At 40.8% G+C, this 22639-nt stretch overlaps 1 protein-coding gene and 1 long non-coding RNA gene across 4 annotated transcripts in view; one reads left to right on the forward strand and one right to left on the reverse strand.

Annotated features, from left to right (window-relative positions):
* The window catches only part of LOC111259360 (QRFP-like peptide receptor), a 32965-nt gene extending 30585 nt beyond the window's left edge, over positions 1-2380 (reverse strand). Inside the window, exon 1 of the mRNA XM_022831313.2 lies at positions 446-2380. Within this exon, the coding sequence (XP_022687048.2) occupies positions 446-863 (418 nt within the window). The 5' untranslated portion in view covers positions 864-2380. The remainder of the gene's footprint in view (positions 1-445) is intronic.
* Positions 2381-8128: 5748 nt separating this feature from the next.
* On the forward strand, positions 8129-11036 carry LOC111259359 (uncharacterized). 3 transcript variants are annotated; one of them, XR_015310559.1, is made up of 4 exons: positions 8129-8245; positions 8732-8961; positions 10459-10676; positions 10825-11036. It is a non-coding gene; the product is annotated as an uncharacterized LOC111259359 (long non-coding RNA). The 3 variants fall into 3 exon arrangements; XR_015310560.1 differs by having other exon boundaries at positions 8130-8245; positions 10482-10676; XR_002679601.2 differs by lacking the exon at positions 8732-8961 and having other exon boundaries at positions 8136-8245; positions 10482-10676.
* The last annotated feature ends 11603 nt before the right edge of the window (positions 11037-22639 follow it).

The following is a 22639-nucleotide window of genomic DNA, read 5'->3' on the forward strand; positions in this document are numbered from 1 at the left end:
TTTTTAGTTTTGACAAGCGGTTTTCATCCTAAATGTTTTTTTTTTCTTTTTTGTTTTATTATTATATCCATTTGATCTGCATCTAGCCCGTCAAAAATTCATAAGGACAGCTGTAATCTTAATTTAAAAATTATCTAGCTCCTGTACAGTGGCATATGATACCGTAGATTGCTTCATATACTCCTACAATGTAACTTCGGGGAGACTGATTTCAGCGGTAAGAGCCCTGCAAAATTCATTCAATGTGGATTTTGTTTTATTAGATATCAAAGCCATTCTACTTTCCATGCCATCGTTCCCCTACTATGAGCTTTACCCTCCTCATGCACCTATGTATTCTTCACCGACACCGCATAGCTCTCTACCGAGGCGAGGCCTCATCTTTAACGTGCGGCTTATACACTGACAAACACACGAATATTTGTTTTTTCGGTGTTATGCTTACTCTGAACGAATCCCTCCACGCGGCACATAAATACACCAAGCACGTATGAGTCATGAAAGTGCTTCACTAGATAAGTCCACATGCAGAACATTGCGATGAGCGCGTCCGCAAACGCCAGATTCGATAAATAGAAATTCACCGTCGTCCGCATCGATCGGTTGAGCAGCACCGTCAATACGACGCCCCAGTTACCCACCAATGAGGCTACGACAGTCACCACGTAGATGGCCACGCACCACAGGCCCATCCGTTCTTGCGCCATTTCCGAATCGGCTATACCATAGTAGCTCATATTATATTGTATATAAATTTCCTGTTCCTGCTCACGGCATTCGGACCAGTTCAGCTGTTGTCCAACAGCAGCAGCTCCGCTGGACGATATATGACCCATCTGCACTTCCGTAGGCTGCACTTCCATCGCGCCTTGCACTGTACGTTTTATATTATAAGTTCTGCTCGTCCTGGCTGGCTGACGACTAGAAAGAAATGATCAAGCTGAACTAATTATAAATGCCGCGCACGTCATAGAGAATGTGCGGTAAGTAGCCACCCACGTCAAGGAAGGTCTACACCTCTCCTTATCGCAGTGATGTTTGAAGCGATCAGACATCCCTCGTCCTTTTCTAAGGCAACTAAGTGCTGATTCATCGAACTAATTATAGGGCTACCAGCAAGAACCACAATAATGACAGTAGTAATTTAAGTAAGCACCAGCATGCTGCGGCCCTCGGTAGGTGGTAGCAACTTCTTCATCGCGTTTTCCTTTACTAGCCCGCCTCTTATTTTTTTCCTACGCGCTCCTCTCTCGCTCGCGCACATACGCTATCATTTACTTCAGATATCTCTTGGACCGTTTTTGCACGTTGTAAAAATTCCCCTACCGACACGACCACCCAACTCAATAGTTCCAAGACTCCGGAAGCCCCGCAAGGCCTTCCGAGGCACGGAAGCGCGTGGTAACTTGCTTTCAACTTTTCACAACGGCATCAACAGGAGAATGTATGTCAACATTAGAAACAACAATAACGACGAAAATTGCAAATATTCCAGAAACGTGAACACTTCCAAACCACGCACTCAGCAAAGATTTTTCTCAAAATAAAACCTCAGAAGAAACAAAAATAGCGGTCCTTCGCTGCTGATATTTCTTCGAACGGCGGTGACGGTGGCCAGCTGCAGTAAGTAAGTAATTGTAAGTGAGCACCTTCTTACGTATTTAAGTATCTTTTAGCAAAGCTACGGTGTGACGCACCGCTATCTGTACGAGCGACGCCTTTCTTTGTCTTTATTTGTCAAGCTTGAAGCGTTCGATTTGATTTTTTACGGTTTCACTTCTTTCTTTCTTTCTTGTTTTTTTTTTTTATTTTTTCTTTCTTTTTATTTACTCGTACTCATAACCGTGTACGTCTTGGCATATCGCCGTCGGTACGCTGGGCCTCTGATACTGACTGTACCGGCAAAGTAATGCAGAGCAGTTGAATGTTGTCGCATGTCATTTTTATAGATTCGGTTGGCGACACGATTTCTCGTAAGCGTGATTGTCAGAGTTTCGTTAAGACAGCGCCAATTTGACAAACACTAGCGAATTGGGGAGTGAGACGAGCGCATGCTCAAGAACAGAAGCATGGCGGGAAAACGCATGCTTCCGATATCGACACGTGACATATCAAAATCATCGTCGTCATAGGCGATTTTTAAAGAGTTAAAACGATGAGCAGTTAGACTTCGTTTTCGATACTGGGTTTACTCGCTTCTTGTTGGCCAGGCACGCCAACGGCAAATTGGTGGCTCAGAGAACAGAACCGGTTAGCCATACAGGAGAGGGTAACACGTCCCTTCCCCAGTAACGGCATCGGGAGTCCTCGCTCTGGTGGGTAGTGGAACCTATACGACAGAGGGCCATTCATGCTGCTCGGAGCGTGAATGGCCAGGAAGCAAGAAAGGACAAGCCTTGGTTTTCGTTGCAGAGAAGACGGCCACGAGAGCCTTCACATCGAATGCGGAAAGTACGCGCTTGGCAAGCGGTTCAGAGATAAAAGTTAAATCGTAACAAAAGTATAGACAAATATTTGTATACAGAAACTTGATGTTGACGTTACATAGATACATGATATATATACATGTATATCTATATATATGGAATGGCAGAAGTGTACACTTGCCGGGTATCGTTTTTGAGAATGTTACCCGAAAGAGAACCTGATTTTTAGAGAACCATATCAATAATCTCTCATAAGATTATTTCGATGTTATGGTTGTTGCATCATCTTTGTTTGCGGTAGTGTGCTTATGGACAAAACTGTTCCTTGGAGCATTGTTTTACGCCATCAGAGCTATTAGTTTTAGAGTATTAGCTAGAGTATTTGAGTTTGTATATATCTTTGAATTTGTACTCACTTAAAATGGAAAGACGAATCAATACTTGCTTCCCAAGTACAACGTCGGCTTGCAAGTTAACTTTAAAATGAAACGTCAATTACGTAGTTATGTTTAGCTGTAGAGGAGCAGCCGTTTGCCTTTGTTTAAACTCATTTAAAGTAATTTACCTTTGTCATCACTATCATTACATAAGCTAATGTGTGATATATATATATATATATATATATATATATATATGAAAAGTGAACAGAATCGTCAATAATCATATATATTTTTAAAAACAGAATACATATCATAGGCATATAAAGCAATGACTACAACTTGATAAGAGTCAGTGACACCCCAAGAGGTCATCCGCATTAATCACAAAAGTCAATGAGGCTCAGCAGTACACCATCAGCTTAAATCATTCTGGCCACGTTGACCGCAATAGGTACCCCCGAAAATAGCCAAATATTCACTGGATCCGACGAAAGACTCCTCGAAGATCTTAATGGAAGTGGCCAGAAAACCCGGAGTTTAATCGAGTCATGTTGACAGGAAACAGGTAAATAGATGGACTTCTACGAAATATCTGCTCTTCTACTAGGTCGACCACAGACGGTATCATGCTGCCTCAGAGATAACACAAACTACTTGATGAGGCTGTCAGCATTAATTCCACACTCCAAATAGTCAAGCCAGGCATGTTACCAGCCATTTTACCACGAACTAATTCACGGCCTTAATTTTGGTAAAATTTAAGACCAATGGTGCGTACGAGTGACGTCGAGATTTTTGATAGTTATGTTGGTCGTCGGATCAAACGATATTCTCCTCTAGCCATGACAGTAGGAAAAGTCTGAGCCGCACAGTCCGGCAGGCGACCTTGCGGGCGTAAGGACGTCGGAGTGTGCTTCGCTGACTGCTCCATCTTTGGTTCAGTGGAATGTCCGCCTCGCAGGACCTCCACATCAAACAGACCCATTTTCCAATGAGTGGTGAGACGTAAAAGGCAACCCTTCTCCGACCGATTATGTTTGATCAAGCTGACCGCTGCAAGAATCTAGCCATCAGCCGATGCATAGGTCGATGGCCATATATTCTGTAGCCGTCCATTCAGCCGAAACTCGCAGATTAGTAAACAATCTCACACCTACGGTGGGACAGGTAGCGCTTTCTCCATTCTGTGAAGCTTTTCTAGAGCCTATTTTGCGCAAGCAAAAACGGAGGACAATGTTGGGCGTGTTCAAGTTCAGCTAATTCCCTTATCTATATAGAATGATGCTGCTTCAAAATTAACCCAAAGGGTCACTGGATGTCATGTGAAAACCTTTAGGAGCGAAAAGCTACCAGAACCGATTTGAGTTTATCCACACCGGTGCTTTAAAGTGGGCAGAACCAATTGTTCCTCCAGCTCGTTGATAGGCATCGCTATATTGCTATTTAAAATATAAGGGTTAGTGGATCACGGGTATTTTCAAACGGTATCAGAGCAACTGATACTTTGTTTGCTCTAGGAGGGGCATTCAGACAGCTTTACTTGTATTAACTGAGGTTTACTTATAGGTCATTTCGGGCACACAGGACTGTAGCCAGGACCAACCATTATCGGTTCGTTTTCCACTGCCTTGCGGTTGGTGTCCAGGTCCACAATAGGTTTATAGCAATAATATTTCGGTATATATTATTGCTATAAACTTAGATCCTGGTTTATCTGAAGGGGTAAATTCGACATCGATACATAAATGAAACAAAGTGAAAGGTATGAGCCCCCTGGTGGCAAGACTTCATTCTACTGGAAAGATGAGCAATAAGGCAAGTCTCAATGCATACGCAGGATTTGCCAAACAAAAGACGATATCGGTGCAAGCTCTGTGCGCAACCAAGGCCATCGTTGTACGCATTCGTAATAACACCCAAGTACTACAAAGATGGCGCGATATTGCAAAATAAACTCGCTGAATAACGATACCAGTAGATGAAGCAGGGTTCCACCCTCAACAACGTTACGAATAGGAACAGCATAGGGATGGCGGAACGGTTTCTTTGCTGCTGCTGCTGCTGCTGCTGCTGCGCTATTTCTATCGATCGCTTTTCACAATTTAGCCCACCGACTCTTTTTATATAGTCATGCTGACCGGCATGGTAAAAACAACCAACACTTAGAGAAGATACTGTGTTTATAATTAAATGTGAACTCTCGAAATTAGAACGTTAAATTATAGGGAAAATTTGCAGTTGACCGCCAGTGACATACTTAGTGGTAAACGAACCTGCTCATATGGGCATGCGTCTACCCCTATAGGTACGATAAGCTCCAACCAAATGTTACAAGTAAATTCATTCAGTCCATTGTTTGCTTCCAGCGATGACAGTAGTTGCATCACACAATACACTTAGCCCACTGTGGACTCTAAATATAGTTCGCCTACCTCCGATATCGAAGGCTAATGGTACCTTCTCTTTGAAAAAACAATACTGCAGGCTTATCAGTCAACCTCGATTCCCTGTATTGACGTCTAGCATTTAGGACAAAGTCTATTATACGAAAAGGATTTTACAAAGCCTTGTTGTGCATTTAGTAGTAATATGAGTAGCGCATTAATGGGCGATGCAATACATCTCCATAAATGGAATATAGACAAGCTTTTTTCATAACCTAGGTTAAAAATGTGTATATATTTTTTGCCTGATTATGTCTGCGCGTTGACTCCTCTATCGGTGACCGGGTTGCTTTGTCAGAAATCGGAGTACAATTTTTTTTATTCCTGGATTCCGTTGAGCGTACCCCAATCAAGATCTATCCGCATGTATCTAGCTATGGTGTAGAGCGTAACGTTGAAGTATTTATTTTTTTTTTTAACGTAAATCACACTGCAATTAGCGTATATTTTTGCATATTTACATAACCGGACTCTAAGTAAATGTTGCTACCTAAGGATCCTTCTTAGGTAGCAACATCGATCGGAAGTTAGTTCTAACTTCCGATCGAGGTAGGTTTTTTTTCACGTGACAAAATCGATCCTATGAAATACATCACAATGCTATAAGGAAATATAAAATCTTAACGTTAATGTCAACCAGGTAACTTCAGCTGAGGGTCGATTATTTCGAAGAATACTATCTATAACTATTCCGCTATATAGATCCACGCCTATACCGTTTGCGTAGCTCAAGAGACAAAAAGGTTCCCGTTGCGACCGTTTAAGACCAATGGAAAAAGTACCATTGACAAATGTACAGCGCAGTATAAAACCGCATGGTTTATATCAAAGGCATATATTAAAGTTCACAAGTAAACTAACATTTGTCCGATAAAGTCCCATTCCAAGAGGCGCAATCAATACCAAGAGGCGTGACCGAACATATGGCTCTCGTTTACAAAGCCACCTCTCCCCCCTAAACTATCTCCACGAGTCAAGCATTGCATCGAGCGAACAAAAAGGACTTGGTTCAGTATACTGTCATAGATACCATTTGATAGCTTTATCGAAGTTCCTCTCCTAGAAAGGTAAGACGTACGACAACAGGTGTTAGAAGTTTGCTTTATTTAAAATTGAGCTAGTCTCCTGTCGACTGCTGATGTTTAGGTAGATCAGTTGAACGCAGTGCACAGTGGCGACGCTATGTGTCGGCGAGCAGGACACAAAGTCGGAGCTGACGCTTAAGAAGTCGATTCTAGGACATTGAAAAATCCCAAGAGTTAGTTAGAGCTGTACCTCTGTGGCACCTATAGTAGATGGAAAGTAAGGGCAAATTAGTGGAATCGTGCCGTGTAGTTAAGTTTTGGAAAGCATTTCAACATGTTTTTTCCTCACCTCGAGGCGTACATCTGGGGGTAGTATCTCATCTACGCTGTGTCTTTATTCAATGGATTTGAATTGAAAATGGTGCCGTTGCTTAAATTTCGGCCGCAGAGCGCAGTTCAACACTTCGCGACATAACGCCTTGAATACGCGTGTGTCTAACCTATAGAAGGACAATATCGTCCCTATATGGGCAATATCGACAGCATTGACTCTAGCTTGGGATCTTGATCGAAGCTTGTCAACTATTGAGGAGCATATTCCTAGCCGAAGTGACGTTATCCGCGTCTAAACGAAGCATCATTACTAGGTCAAAAAGCTTTGCTCAGATTGACGCTGCGGTTCTTTCGTGTACTCGAGTTCACGTTCGACGATTTTGCCTGACGATTGCCTCGCTAGTTGTGGCTCCACAACTACAAAAGGAGAAAATGTTTTTCTTACACGTGGGACAATGCCCCTGTGTGCGAAATTATTTCGCGCCGCTTATGGCAGTATTCAGGTGTGAGAGCTAGTTCTAGCACGAGACGTGACAGTATATCGAAGGACCCTAATCGAAATACTACATGAAGAACCTTGGCTACCTCGTAGCTATCTAATATTTATTTAAATCCTCGAAAAAACCCATCGTTTCCATCCTACAGATCTAGCACGCTTTGTAAGGATTGTCGCAGAATGTCTGCACGTAGGTGAAATAAAAATCGCTAAAGACTGCCAAGTGATTGCCTGTAAGGCAATGCCCTCTTGGTCCTAGTTGAAATCGCGGCAGGTTGCACGAGGGGCCAGTTGAAGAAAGCCTGCGTAGCTGCATAGCATCGACTGTTTTTAAATTATGAAAAAGATAAAGGGTTACTAACAATAAGGAGCATGACCAAATGCATGCAAACGATCGAAGACGTGGGTAAGCCTGCAAATGCTAATAAATGAGAAAGTAAGTAAATTAAAGTAATATGTAATAAATATAATATACATGCGGGTTTATAAGAGTTCTGATATGTGCGGTAAGCGAAGCATTTCTATAGAAATTGCATTTAACTAAAAAGTACAGCGCTATCATAAACATAGGTGTAAGATACAAGATAGTGTAAACATTTCGATGTAACGAAGTACGAGTATTTATCTTAAACTCGTTGACTGTATACTACTGAAGTCGATTGCCGTACGTTGGTGCTGCGGCAATTGTTGTACATCCGCCTGTAGGCGTACCTGCAAGCTTTTGGTTGTGCTACTATTAGATAGAATCAATTCTAAATTAGTCTAACAAGGTTCAATGGCTGAGACCCTGTAGTACAATACGCACACCATAGCAGTAAACATTGGTCTACATTACGATTTTTTTCAACATAAAGATACAAAATGGTCAAAGTATTTTTTTAGCACCATCCAAAATCGATGTGTGTTTGATTTGTACGAGTTACGTCGCGTCTGAAAATGTTTGACCTAACTCAAATACGAAAAAGTGAAACCCCAAGCGAACTTCAGCATGGGTACAGGCCAAAAAACTAGAGCCCGTTGGCTTATTTGGTCGCCTAAAGTGACCTAGACGATAACGGCGAGTTCGATTGTTATTGCATGGAGATGGCCTGTAGAAACAAATCGCATCAAAACAACGAAGTACTGCGGCGCACGCTAAGAGGTGAGTTAGACGCTCGCCAGATGAATGGCCGATCACGCTCATCCTATAGGGTATTATCTAACTGAATCACTTTAAATGTCTTAGTGGGTAATGCTTTGATAAGCGATAACAATCGTTAATCGTTATCATAGCGTATAGCTGTTTCGTGTTATTGGCAAAATGAAAAGTTTTTTCATCGGTCCGCTGTCCACAGTCTCCCGCGAGACCTGTGGCTCGAAACACGGCTGGCTAACTATCTATTGATAAACAGATTTTGCCAAGGGGTTGTTCGCTTATTTGGCTATGGTGCAGTGATGCAGTCGCGCTTAAATCCATCAGGCGATAATTAGCTACGATAGTGACGAGACTCGTGTTGTAAGGTGGTTCTCAATAGGGCGGCAATTCAAATCGGGACGTCGAACAAACGAGATTTTAAGCTGACAAACTAATTAGAAACATCCCCACAGGCATTTTATAGAAATCTTTTTATTCGTGTGTCATTCAAAGGTCTGAAGAAGTGGACAACGAGATAATTATCCGAAATCTACGAAAGGCACAGGCGCAAACGACACGTAGAAAATTTTAAGCTATAAAAACTACCTTAATAACGAAATGAAATTGCGGGCAAAGGGTCACAGATATGTTAACGTTCGAACGATACACGAGGCAGATATATAAACTAACCGACGACATGCAGAAGAATAGTATCAGTACGTCAGCAGGACTTGAACCAAAGGGTGTGTACCATCGTTGCATAACATTAGTTGAAGTAGAAATCGACGATTCAAAGACAATGTGTCGACCTGCTAGAACGACCTGTTAACCTTGGAACACCTTTGCTTTCAAACTTAGCGCAAAAAGAACAATCATCCAGTGCCGCACGAATAAAAATTTGCAATATTTTTGTTTGTAGTAGCTGGCTTATGGCAGCCATGTATAGGCAAGCAAAATGCGAAATATTTAAAACTAAAAAAAACGACGACGAGAACAAGCACATCCAGCTACATTGTGATTTGATTACACATTTGGACTCCTAAAACTATTTCTACATGTATTAAAAAATCTTTTTTGAATCATTTCTTCACTCTGTTATGGTCGTATTATAACACAAAACATCGGCCATGATCCATTACCAGCATGTGAGGGCATGGTTCCTTCGAACATAACGAAAACATGTATTATTTCTACTTTTTGTGAGCTCAGAAGCAACAATGTGTTTGTAGGTGGCCGACGTTTAGTATGGACATATCTATTTTTTTAGATCCATTTGAGATGTACCAACAGATATTTTAATAGACGGCTTGTTTGCTTGGGTCCGGGAGTAATTACTGTTTTTGATAAATTTTAATACACTTATCGTAGCTTAAAGTTGATTGAGTATATATATATATATATATATATATATATATATATAAGCGTTCAACGATCACGCAAGACAATGAAAATTTAACAAAAAAAAGTTTTTTTTTTTTAATGCAAGTGCAGATACTACAAGTTAACATCAAATTGTGAGGCAAATAACTTTGTCGACCCCTGTAGGTATAAACTATGAAATTTGGATGAGACCGCAGCGGGCTTCTTGTACTTACAGCATCAATTAAAATGAACTCTTTAAGAAAACAAACGCAAACCAAAGACAAGCAATTCCTCATATTCCACGAAAACTGCAAAAATCCTATATATACAGCGTATCGTCAGGCTCTTCTGCCCTATGTCGATACTCTAACGTCTGCTACCCGAATTTCGTGTCACTTAGTCGATGGGAATTGAATGACGGGATAGCATAGAAAGTCCGGCTTGGAACCTATAATTGTACCCAAGTTACTAGTTATCTTGCAATGTGCGTACAAACCAAAGCGAGCCCGTACGTTTATGAGTTACGTATATGAAAAAAAAGCAATTTTAAAGAATTACAAATGGCATTCGATACATACAACCACAATGTGGCATGATGAAGGTAATCTAGCAGTAGGCGGCTTCACAAAGTGTTTATCAATGGGCGGCCGCTAACAAGCATAACGAACATTTTTTTTTTTACCCTGCTCCGCTTGCGGTGTCCCTGTGTAAACGTTATTGACATTTGCCTTGACATTAGTGACGTCATTATCCGCCCACGAGGCCTGCGCGGGGTCTCTAGTGAGCCTCGAGAGGAGGAATTGTCCACAGCTGCAATAAACACAGAAATATTACTATGCGTATGTACATGTGACCTATTAATCAATCAAGGCTCTTAGTGTTCCGTGTCCTGTTTTTTGAGGTTAAACGTCCACCCCATATCAGCAAGCACGCATAACTTATCGCTGAAGATAATCGTTGAGCCTCCATCAATAGAATCATCTGTGATATGGTCGAACTGCATCCCCCAAGGCTGAGCCCCTTCTGAGATCCAGTAATCCTATCGTGACCACGTGCGAAGTCATCCGTTCCACTGTCGTTCACGACTCTCACCACGGTAAGGAATTTACTAGTACTTGGTTTACATAGGTTGGAAAATCCGCTGTTGTGTTGCGAAATCCGTCTACAAAGTAGCAATAAGCGACGATACCCGGGCGGACGGCAGGCCGTAAAGTCATTTGCTGGTTGACAAATGCCATTTTTAGGGGAGACAGCAAATGCTCGAAAGCTCGTGGCCTAACGAAGAGACGGATGACGATAATAGATGCGCGCAACTCAACGAAATGGAACATTGCAGCAAGAAAAGCGTTCGGCTTATAGCATTCGGTAACTTGGCGGAACTGCTTAGTGAATTTGGGGCCTGAAACAAAGCATCGCAACGATGGTTACCCGGAAAGAGCGTAGGGAGAAAATAAAAAAGATGATAAACGTTTTTGGCATCTTTTTCCGGTTGAAGACGTTATTTAAACAAGAGTAATCAGATTTGTGGCACTTAAAGGCCAGTGTTTATTTACAACGTCGACTCATTTACTTAACATAATAATAGGACATTGATAGCAGTCAGATGAACGTAAAACTACGCTAAAATAGGTATAATTACAATGAATATATCTTATTTAAATTCTACATTTTGGGAGACAAAAAACGAAGTCAGTAAGTGTTAAGCTTGAAGAGCTCAATGTTTGCTTGAGTCCCTGAACGTCGATGCTGCAGTCCTTCTAAAAATGAATAATTTTTCTGTCCCGAAAGCAGAGTTAATAGAAACGTGACATAATGGTTGGGGTAATTGAAACCGTATTGCCTTTGAAGTGTCTCTCTATATTCACTGATTGCGCGCAATATCAGCGTTCTGTGTACGACTATATAAATCTGTCAATTTTCAACGCGGTCGCAGTAATGCGCCGTATAAAAGGATTTCTGCAAGTAATTCTATGGGCAGCGGACGGTATACAAACATGCGTGCTAAATTTGGTTCTGAAATTATTCTAGGTTAGGGAAATGTCATAATCACGAACAGGGTACCGATGAACGAGACGCAAATTAGTTGAGACGTACGTACACTGCCCACATTACAAAAGCGACGCATCTAACTGGCCCGGCAATTTATGCTCTATTTTGAAAACAACTTCGTGACAAATCGGATTAGTAGAAACTCATAGGGTAATACTGCTCTTTGCAAAGCTGTAACATATGGATACCGTCAAACGATCTTATAGATACAGGTAGTGTCAATCTGCTATGTACCATAATTACTCTACGTGCTATATAAGCACTATATTCGTAAACATTTTTATACTTAGTGTAAGTAGCTCTACATTAGACTATCGGCTACCGAAGATCGTTACGTTATTTGAAACGATACCTTACCTAAGGACGAAGCACAGGCGCAAACTATTTCACTGAATCCATAAGTTACGTCAATTGACAATGCCTGCCCAGAGATTAGCACATCAATAACGTAAGTCGTTGCTACGTACACTCAAGTTAGGACAGCATGTCCCGTACTTAAAGAGAAAATTGTTTTGTATCCGGAACGCGATTGTAACTAAAGAAAAACTACTCAGATGTAACACATATGGGCAAACCGTAGCCTGCAAACCGGACCGTTCTACACGAAAACACCTTTAAAAATTCGACGATGACATACCTATTTATATATGGATATACTATATTTAGTCATATTTCAAACTGGATTTTATTGATATATCAAACTATGATCAACGATTCCGTTCAATCATCAATCTACAATTAGAATAAATAATCGAATTAAGCTGAAAGAAGAAACAACGTGAACACAGCTGAGCTCTAAACTCATAGACTTGTATTATATTAAGGAAAAAAAAAATCGAATATACAGCTTTTTTTTTTTTTTCATAAAACGAAAGGGGAACAATCAAAATCACGGGACAACTATAGCGAAAACACGAGCGGATTGACCGAACTGTGCACAGTCTGAAGTTTACCAACAAATACGAAGCGCCAGTTGCAAATCAGCAAAGCAAGGAATCACACGAAAAAAGCGGTAGGCAGAAATTACTTAGCGTTGATTCATAGTAGCAAGAAAATGATGTCGTAACTGCCCGTGACGCGGTGCAATGACGTTGAAGCAATGATAATAAAATTGGATTATAGCCTTCACTCTGGTCGGGTGCCAAAGGAGGCCTGGAACCTGAATGTTACATTGCTCGCCGCATTATCACACAGCTAAATTGCTCACTATATTACATAAGCTATGACTATAGATATCGAAAACATCGACACTCTTAAAGTAAATAACATTCATAGGACCTTGTATATAAAAAGAAAACAAAGATGTCTAAGAGACCATCTCAACAGCGGACAGATTGAAGTGCTATTTACGATCCGCAACAGAGCAACGAGCGAATAATTCAAAAGATTTTCGCTAGATATCTAACAGTGAGAATATAGCGCATTCTAGCTCGCTCGGGAGGAAGTCGAACCCATTAGCAAAACACGGAACAAACACACAGATCGGTGGGTTGCTAGATTAAACCTATACCGTTGACCTTCTAGACGGATCCGTTACTGCTATGACGGACGTATGTATGAGGGAATCTATCACTGTACTACAGAAATCGGCACGTGTTTCTACGTACGGCAGTTTTCAAATAGGTTTGGTTGTGCCTTTTTGAAGTCCAACATACTATTGCCTTGTAGAGCTTAATCGTCGATAACGAATTATCCAGCAAATGGTCTGTATGCAACCTTTCAGGCAATTATATCACGCTTCGTCACGCCGCTGAGAAAACACTACACAATCGTAGACGAACGCGACCTTTTTATATGCATTCATTTGTATATTGTTACACTGTTACTGTGGTACATGTCACTAGGTTTCATAATGTCTGCAACCTGCTATACGACCTACGAGTCCTAATATACTAGGAGCTCTAGCAGAAAGAATAATCAGGATAGGATGTCGATCTTATACTGAATTTAATACTTTTTTTCTGGCTGTGTGCACATAGTTAAACTGACGACGTCAGAGGTCAACCCTGGAAACGTCTTGCAGAGGATCAGCTCGTAGATAAGATTAGCTTTTCAGATGTGTTTGTCTAAGATTGGCTCAAACACTGGGCACCTTCTTAAAAACATGCCCCGTTAACCCTTAGTTTAGAATAGGAACAAGAGTGATAAAAGCTATAGGCAATCTAATAGAATGAATTTTGAAAAGCATTTTCAAGTCACACTTATGTTTCGGTATGTAGGCCAAACGCAGATACAGAGACGCTAGAAAAATGTCACCTTTTTATAGACATCTGTTCTAAAATATCGAGGGCTTCAGTTTACTTTCTTTTTACCCTACAACAGTGCGTATGTTATATGAGATCTAATTTCTGCGAACGATCCGTTTGTTAATTCACCATGATCTGTTGATCCCTTCGGAAAAAATCTCGACAGACAATCGAACCGTTGTAAGTAGGGCATTTCCTATGAGCAGATCACTGGGCAAATTGGTTGTCGCTAGTGACGCAAGAGGCCAACGAATCCGGACAATGCAGGCTCACGACGGTTAGGTTGTTGATAACCACTGCAGTTAATGCCGGTTAAAAACGACTATCTCGTCTGACTGATTCCTTATGGGGTGTTCAGAAATATATGTATCGTAATTGAAGCCTGCAACGAGCACTGGTGTATAACATTGATTCGAAGAATTTCCCTGTGTGTGATTCTGCAATATCTGCTAGTGAACGTTAATCCAAGTCTACTTATATATGACTAGACGCGACTTTCAGTACACGCTGAAGAATACCTACAATTAAGCATGTCATATAAACATATACACACAATAGTAGAAACCCAACGCTAAAATAAAGGCTGGAGACACTTCATCTCGATCCTTGTTCATCATCACTCAGCTCCGAGTTTCGAGCTGTTTGCCAGTTATATAAATACCCGAAGATGACTCAAGCTTTTAATGGCGGCGGCTATCTGGCTAAATATAATTTCATCATTACAGTAGAAATAGACTTCACGTATATCATAGTCGTCGTATATTTTTACGCCCGTAACATATGAAAGGTCGTTGCAAAAGCGTAAAACAGATAGGTAACTTTCTGGTCGTTTGAAGCTGTACGGATTGTAAGAAATTATTGTAGCACCTACCCGATTGACGTCTCCTTTCTAATACGTAGTCGGGCCTTATAGGCCAAGCTATGTTAATTATTGCCTGTATACTATAGCCCCTATTGGCATCAAGCGGAAAGTGAATAATATTACGGTCACTGAATCGACCGGGCGCCAGTAACAGTTTGCGAAACTGCAAAAAAAACAGATAGAATTTCTCTAAAATTCCAATAATAACTATTTAATTTTTCTGTTTATTGCAGTTGTTTCTTTTCAGACGTTTCTAGTGCTGTAGGATGGATCATCGTGTGTAGTTCCACAGCGTACTTTAAGCCGTATTCAGCGCACCAGTAACATTGTGACCTCTGCAAATAACAACGGCCGTCTATCTTAGTTTTGGTATGGCATTCAGGTAGTCGGGCGTTAAGCATCTCCTCCTTGCACCTGAATAGAGAACTTCTGAAGTGGGAAGTACATCGTAAAGTTGGCGTGAGTATATAAGGAAGCTATATACATCATTGTCCTATAAAGTTCGTGCAACCTCAATAAGGTTTCAAGCACCTAAATGTAGCGTGTGCTTAGTTGCTGAGTTCTAGGAGTTTGTAGACAGACTCTGTTACACGCATGACCGAAAGGACGTCATCTGTATTGATTTGCATGAAGGATGTTAATCACCAGCGGATTCAGCCAAAAATATGGTGGACATGAACACGGCAAGCAGACACGCGATCAGACGACGCCGTTGATTAAAATCGCTTAATGAAGTTTAAAAAAATGTTTAAAGACGATGCTTTGTTATCCAATGATCGATGGTCCCCTGATGTACGTACGTAATGAGATGATAACACAAGGAAGTTAAATACTGCGCCAGACCGTTACTCTAGCTTATTTTAGGTGCTTGCGTTTAGGTGAATAGAACAACATAAGATTGTTCATCTGAAGTCAGATAAATTTCACGAGTGAAGGACGCATAATGGAAGCTAAGAAGGAATCGTTGAAATAAAGTGCTTAGTTACTGCACATAAAAAATAAGACGAGACTTTTACGCGATGAAAGTTATTGTAATAACTACCGGTCCATCGGTCACATGGACAAGCCTAAATAGACACGTGGTAGGGTAAAAGGCCGAGCGAAATATATAAGCAAATAATAAAAAATGACAGATGGCATTCTAATCAGTAAATTCTAATTGAAAAACTACTCTACATTAAGTCTGTTAAAATCCATATCTGTAATCTATTATAAATTAAGTTATATTTGCCTTCTGGCATCTGTGTGACGTAAGCGCCAGATCCAAGGTAACTATCTAGTGTAAGTAAGATCTATTTGCTTACCGAACCCGCAACACGCGAAGTTATTGATCATACAGTGCAGTAAGGAGAATATGCCCTTCGTAGGAAACAGCTCAGGGCAAAAAGTGTTATCGTGTAGTAGTCGTATAAGACATCTTTCTGCACATGTTTCACGTCTCTGATTTATTCTATCCAGAAGAGTTAGTCTTTCCAGCAGCTTTTTATAAGCATAGCCAGTCTAGTCTTTGTGCACGTGCGTCCTCTGAAACGTGCTTTTCTATCTCAAAGTAACTGTTTCAGCATCTGAATACGCTGGGAATGCTAACTCGCCGGAAATACCTAGGAATCTTAGTAGGAGTTCATGTACTGAGGTACTCTTAGATGTGAAAGGCTCTCTAACAATATCTAGAATAGCTGCTTATGGCCAGATTCTTTGAACTATCTAGCCTCCTTTCGAGAGTTTCACATGTTATGTTATGTTTTTTTTTTTTTTTTTTTATTAAGTCTCCTTTCTACTGTTGAATTTGTCTGAAAACCATTTGACCCCTTGTGAAGTTTCTCTCTCTCTCTCTCTCTCTCTCTCTCTGTCTCGTTTACCTCTTCTCTTCTAAAAACTCATAATGGCGAAAATTGCTGAACAACGCACCCTTTGTTCGTGTTTTTTCTGCCTTAAAATAGTCTGCATTATATAAATAAATGTCTGCATGTATAATTAACTGGTACTTCATTTGGAGTCTGATCTGCGCCGGGGTCTGTTACGTGCACAAGTGCATTTGCTCGGTAAGTGCCGTCCTGGTGCTCACCTACCTGCCAGCCAGCCTCAAATCTGTCATCCCGGTCGACTGTCATTAGCGTCGCTCGCTTGTTCGTTTGCTAATGGCGTCAAGCTACCATTGTGTTCTGAGAAAACCGTTTGTCGCACGCGTCACTTCTAAGTAGTACCTAGAGCTGTTGCTATCTACAATTGCTCGTAGTGGAATAAGCACTAAGAAATTCAGGCTTAGGGGAATTGCCATCAATCTTTCTTGTGTTCGTGTACAGGTCGACGGCATCATGGCAGGTTGGCAGAACGGACTAGATTGAATACGCTGGAGCATTCTGTACCTTATGTCACGAGGGTATTGGTAAAACTCAGTTAGTTATTTTTACGTCATTTTCCCTATATTAAGCGGAGCGCTGTATCAAAGAAGGTCACGCAAATTTAGAACTCTTCAAACACTACAGCCCAACATTTAGATATGCATGTTTCAGTAACTTTTTGAAAGCCCAGTTAGTTTTCGTACTACATCGTGGCACGTGCGGTACATAAGCACGTTGAATGCAAGGGGCATGCCTTTAGGGCGGGCTTTGCTTGGTCAGAAGTCTAACATCGAAAATGATCGATTGCATGGAAGCTTTCTCACCTGTCGGCGTCGGATCAACGAACGGGTGCTGAATGGGATCCGGCGAACACTTAATAGCGCACTCTTGTTGTCTGTGTTTGACTCTAATAAGCGCAAAGAAGGGAACGGGCCTCTCTAAAGATCCAAGGTATAGAGATATAGCAACGTTTCTATTATGCATTCACAAATCGACACATCATGAACGGAGTTTGCGTTTGGTAATTAGCAAAGACTAACGATTGTATAAGCGATGTTGACTGAAAAACAAACCTGAAGTAACTTTAACTGAAGCTAAAACATTCTAAATAAGTTCAGCATGGATCATTGGTACCAGGTTGGTATTCTCAGCTGAAGCTATCTATATATATGTGTGTGCTAACAACAGCTACGTCTAATCTAGTAACATGATAAACAAATAACGTTCGATACAACGAACCATATCAAAGAACGATCTGAAGTATTGTTCGACTGTTCACAGCAGTCAATGCGTCCCCCAAACAGGCTCTTCCCTTTTGCTAACTACGTCCGACAGACGTTTTATTTAGAATAGCTGAATAGTCTCTACAGGATAGCGGATATCTATTTTCATTTTTCATTTCTAATAAGAGCGTATACGCTGAATAAGAAGATCAGTTTGTCGCATTATCTTTCACATATTGTTGAGGGCACTATTCCGAAAAAAAAAAATTGTCAAAAGTTTGTCACGTAATTTCACGCTCTTTTCTAATCGTCTGTCGTCTGGAAAGACGTAAATAACGTGGCATCTTTGGACATCCGCAGAGTGGACGACGCGAACGAAACCAGATAACACTGAAAAATACTAATCTTTAGAATTATAATGTTCTCAAAGATAGCCATTGCCCTGCTTTATGTAGCATGAGTTAGTACAGTTGTTGCATCAACTACGGAATGAGTTTCATTCACTCAAATCCGTCTGCATTTCCGTCGTCATGATCGTCTAATAGTCTATGCTATCATCAACGGTCGAACATATGTACCTCGGTTAGGTGCATACGCCTATCACTTGATGCCGTGATGTCGATAATCTGAGTTTCCTCTGTTTTGAGCAATAGCGGAAACCCTTCTGTCCTTTCGTTTGTAACTGGTGCCTGTCTTTGATGAAGAATATGGCCAGGCCAAGGACTGCTAAACAAAAAGATAGATAACCACATCAGAGAATACGCTCGGACTACCTAAGCATTCTAATATGTTTTTTACTAAATTATGGAGTTCTTTTTTTTTGTTTTTTGATATTGGCTTCAACTACAGCACCACACCATGCCGCTGCAGCAAAGGCCATTATGTTCTGCTCCGTCAGGCGTAACGTATAGACGAAACCTTATTGATATCATTACGTTGTGGTTATCATTCGTATCTCTATGGGAATTATATTTGTGCACAAATTGGTGGTGCATAACAGTCGGTAACGGTCCCATAGAAACTACACCACCCTAACGGTGTAGCCTTGAACAAAGAAATATGCTTCAACAAGGAGCGAGACCAACGTGCTCAATACACATATAAGCTACATGCTAAAAGCAAGCAAGCGACTCAGGCAGTCTTTGTGAGATAATAATATAGGAACGGAACTTACGGACCGCCTCAAGAGACTATAATTAGGCTGATTTATTTCATGGCCAGTTCGTAAGACGATCTTGCGCAAAGATCGATGAAAACAATGGCTTATCAACACGCTGCGCAATTAGTGCCTTCGTGCGGCGTAAAAATAGTAATAGCATGCCAATATTTCAATAAATAACTGGGGATGATACAAGAATATTTAGCTTTAGGTGATTAAACAACGCTAGAAATCATAATGGGTACCGAATCAGCTGTTCCATCTTAAAAAATAAGCACGAAAATAAACTATTGAAGGACCACGGAACTGCGTCGGGTGGACTCTGCAACCCCAAACCACAGCGAGGAGCTCATCTTGAAGTACCAGTAAGTTCAGATGTTATATTACTTCCGGGAACATCTCGCTCACGAAGCTCAAAAACTTCACGGAGTTAAACACGAATAAAGCAGTAATAGCGGCTTGTTTTAATCAGTCCATAGCCGCGTTTTTGCTGGAGTTAACCGACCATTGGCAACAGACAAATGCTCAGTCAGTTTTATAAGCTAAGTAGGAACTAGTTCGTGAAAATAAGATTTTCCCTAACCAATGTGTTTCCATTAGCGCGAAATAGAAAAAAGGAAAGCGTTCCATGGATTTGCATAAATCATTGCAAAAACATGAGGAGAAGGTGATACGCGTTGAGTAATAATTAAACGTTTCGAAATCAAATAGAAGAGCAAGAAAGTAAAGTACAGCCATGATCGCAATGTACAGACACAACGCCTGCACACACTTGTCCGGCTTGCACAGGCGCGTTCGTTTATTTGATGTCGTCTGACAGGGACTGATCATAAATTGGCTCTTTTCGCCAAAACGTCCAATAAGAAAACATGCATCGTCGCTCCGTACGAATGCACGTACTGTATGACAATATAATGTGATGCCTAATAGAGTGTTTGGCCGTAAAATTGAAGGCAGTAAGGTTAACGAGTGTGCATCGATGCTGGACGTACTTATAGTAAATGCCAGCAACTCTTGTTCGAGAAACGCAGCGCAAAACAGCAAAACAAAATGGCTGTACTCCTAGGTGGCTAGGTCGGATTCGAAAACGTATCGTAATAACTTCTAGCGGAGCCGGCCAGGACAAAAATTGCAACTATCCTGAGTTGCCGGCAACGATTCTTCTCCTTTTGAAAAGTCTGGGCTTCATACGAAAAAAAGCAAGAAGTTGTTATGTTTATCTATATAATCGCACCGAACTACGGATAATCTCGACACTTCAATAAATTATACACATCCTGTAAAAGTACCTGGTAGACCTTTAATGACTAGTCCCCAGTTGGTACTTTAACAGACATTGAGCTAATGAAAAGCATGAAAGCAATCGATGGAATTTACATACAATTATCACATTAGTGATACAGAAATTCGTCGGAGACCGTCTAGTTGATTTGTGAATTGCTCGGATCGTTCAGTTAATTTAAACAATAACATCACGTCTGATCTGACTAGGAAGAAGAGACAGTCGCTTGAGCTTCTTGTCCGGCTTGGGACCAATACATAGTTGTTCCCTATGCATAAACATCTTTCTCTCGACAAAAACACGGAGCTTTTTTTCCGGTCCAAAATTCAGCCCAGGATTCAATGCAAATTCTGTCAACGGATTATGAATATCGCAGTGAAATTGTTACGCTTCTAACACCATCACTATTATACTCGCCTTCAGTAAATGCTTCCTAGAAGCTTTCTAGTTTAATATATTTAGTATAATTTTACGAAATTGGGCTATCTAAGAGTTTTCATAATATGACTGTTTTATATGAACGGCCTTGTTTCATGGCTCCTGCACCGGAAATCTGTTATTACATATATATATGTATATATAAATATATATGTTGAACGATCCTGTAGTGGAATTGCCTCGGGTAGTGCAGGTACCGTTACATTTACTATGTCAGCGCAATTCCGCTGTTAGCGTTCATAATCCGATAATTCCTTGGAGAAAACTTGTAACGATAAAAGCGCAACGACCTGCAAAAGGCTGCGATAAAACCAGGCAAAGGAACAAGGCTGAAAAGAAGCAAAGCCTGAGGACACAACTGCTAACAATATATCGTTCACTAATAAGAACTTCATCGATCAATCATAATACTATACTAAATAAGATCTATAGTAACAAAACATTGATTTTTATATAAATAATATTCTAGCTGATCATTGTCAAACAGCCACTTGTTAAAGAAAATTAGTCAGTGAAGAAGACTGACCGCAACAGGTCATATTTTAGAAAAAAAAAAACAAGAAAAAATAAATCATTTAATATTCGCACTAAACAACCTGATTTGGTCGTTGAGTTGACTAAAGGCTCACTGTTTATTCGCTATCTGAAATCTCCTTAATGAACTTGAAATAAATTATAAGCCTAAATATAAAATTAGGAATTGGGAACCGATTTTAGCATAGCCGATTCGAGCTTATTATTTGTCTCGCTTTGCACCGTTTCGAAACATATTAAGCTCTCGGCGGCCGTCGAAACTCTATAATTAAATGCGCTTCATCTGGCCAATTGTGAAATCGGTCGTGCGGTCCAACGACACAATAGTAGATTGTTGTATTGAAACATTACGTTGTTGGTGTAAAATGGAGCCTCTGGAAGGCTTCTATCTAGACAGGCCTTGCCACAATAACGAGTTGAAAAAGGCCCAAATCAAGTAACACGGCCTGCGAGTTCGAGTAGTCACCCTTGAATCTATACGATTCGTGCACGACGTACTCTTATAATCTTTATGTGCAAACTTACGACAAACACTTAGATATAACAACTGACGTTGTTGTATGAAGTAACTGTTGATAGAACGAGGCTTAACAATTCCGCTATGTGGTTATTTAGCTTCAATCTAATCAAATTTAATGATCTGTACCAAATGACTAACACGTTCATTGGGTACTGAGCGTTTCTATATGAGCAACGCCTCAAAATGTTCCAGAAATCGTGCCCTTATAGACAAGTTAGTCTAGCAGATATCTGACGGTTTTTGATGTTAACTTGATTATAGTTAACCATAATTGCATAGAAATGTATTTACGACCTTTTCAACACTAATCCGGTCGCTCCGACTACGGACTACGACGCCGCCAGTAATAAAGTAATTTCTTTTACGGCGCTTCCGAGTTTAAATGCTCTATATACAAATTGAGTTTGGGAGGCCTAGCGATTTAACCTCAGTCGTCGCTAACAGCAATAGTTACTTGACCCAAAGCATGTTCGTCCTTGGCAGGCCATTACGGTCTCCGTGATGAAGTAGTAAGTGACGCATTTGCCTGATGAGCTTGGGGACACGTTGTTGTCTAGACTCGAACCTATAGGGCATGAACAGACTTCGTTCCATGCTGGGAGCCATCTGTGTGATCGAGTGTCTAGCGGCGATCTGGGCGTAAACCTCGAAACATAGAGGTCTTGAGCGAGATTAGCTCGAAAATCTCGTTGAATCCACTATCGAGCTTTGAGAGTAAACTTAGGCCACAATTGGCAACCCGATCACGCGTCACCTTTAAAAATCGCTGACGAAGAAAAGATGGACCTGTTGGCAGCTTATTACCAAAGAGCCCATACAAAATACTCCATTTCTAATAGAGGCTATCCATCTGTTTAGCGAGAACAGCGTTCAGGTTATCGAGTCATCTCCGTGGTGTTGCAGTG

The sequence above is a fragment of the Varroa jacobsoni genome, unplaced genomic scaffold, assembly GCF_002532875.2.
Source record: "Varroa jacobsoni isolate VJ856 unplaced genomic scaffold, vjacob_1.0 scaffold_324, whole genome shotgun sequence".
Lineage (NCBI taxonomy): Eukaryota > Metazoa > Arthropoda > Arachnida > Mesostigmata > Varroidae > Varroa > Varroa jacobsoni.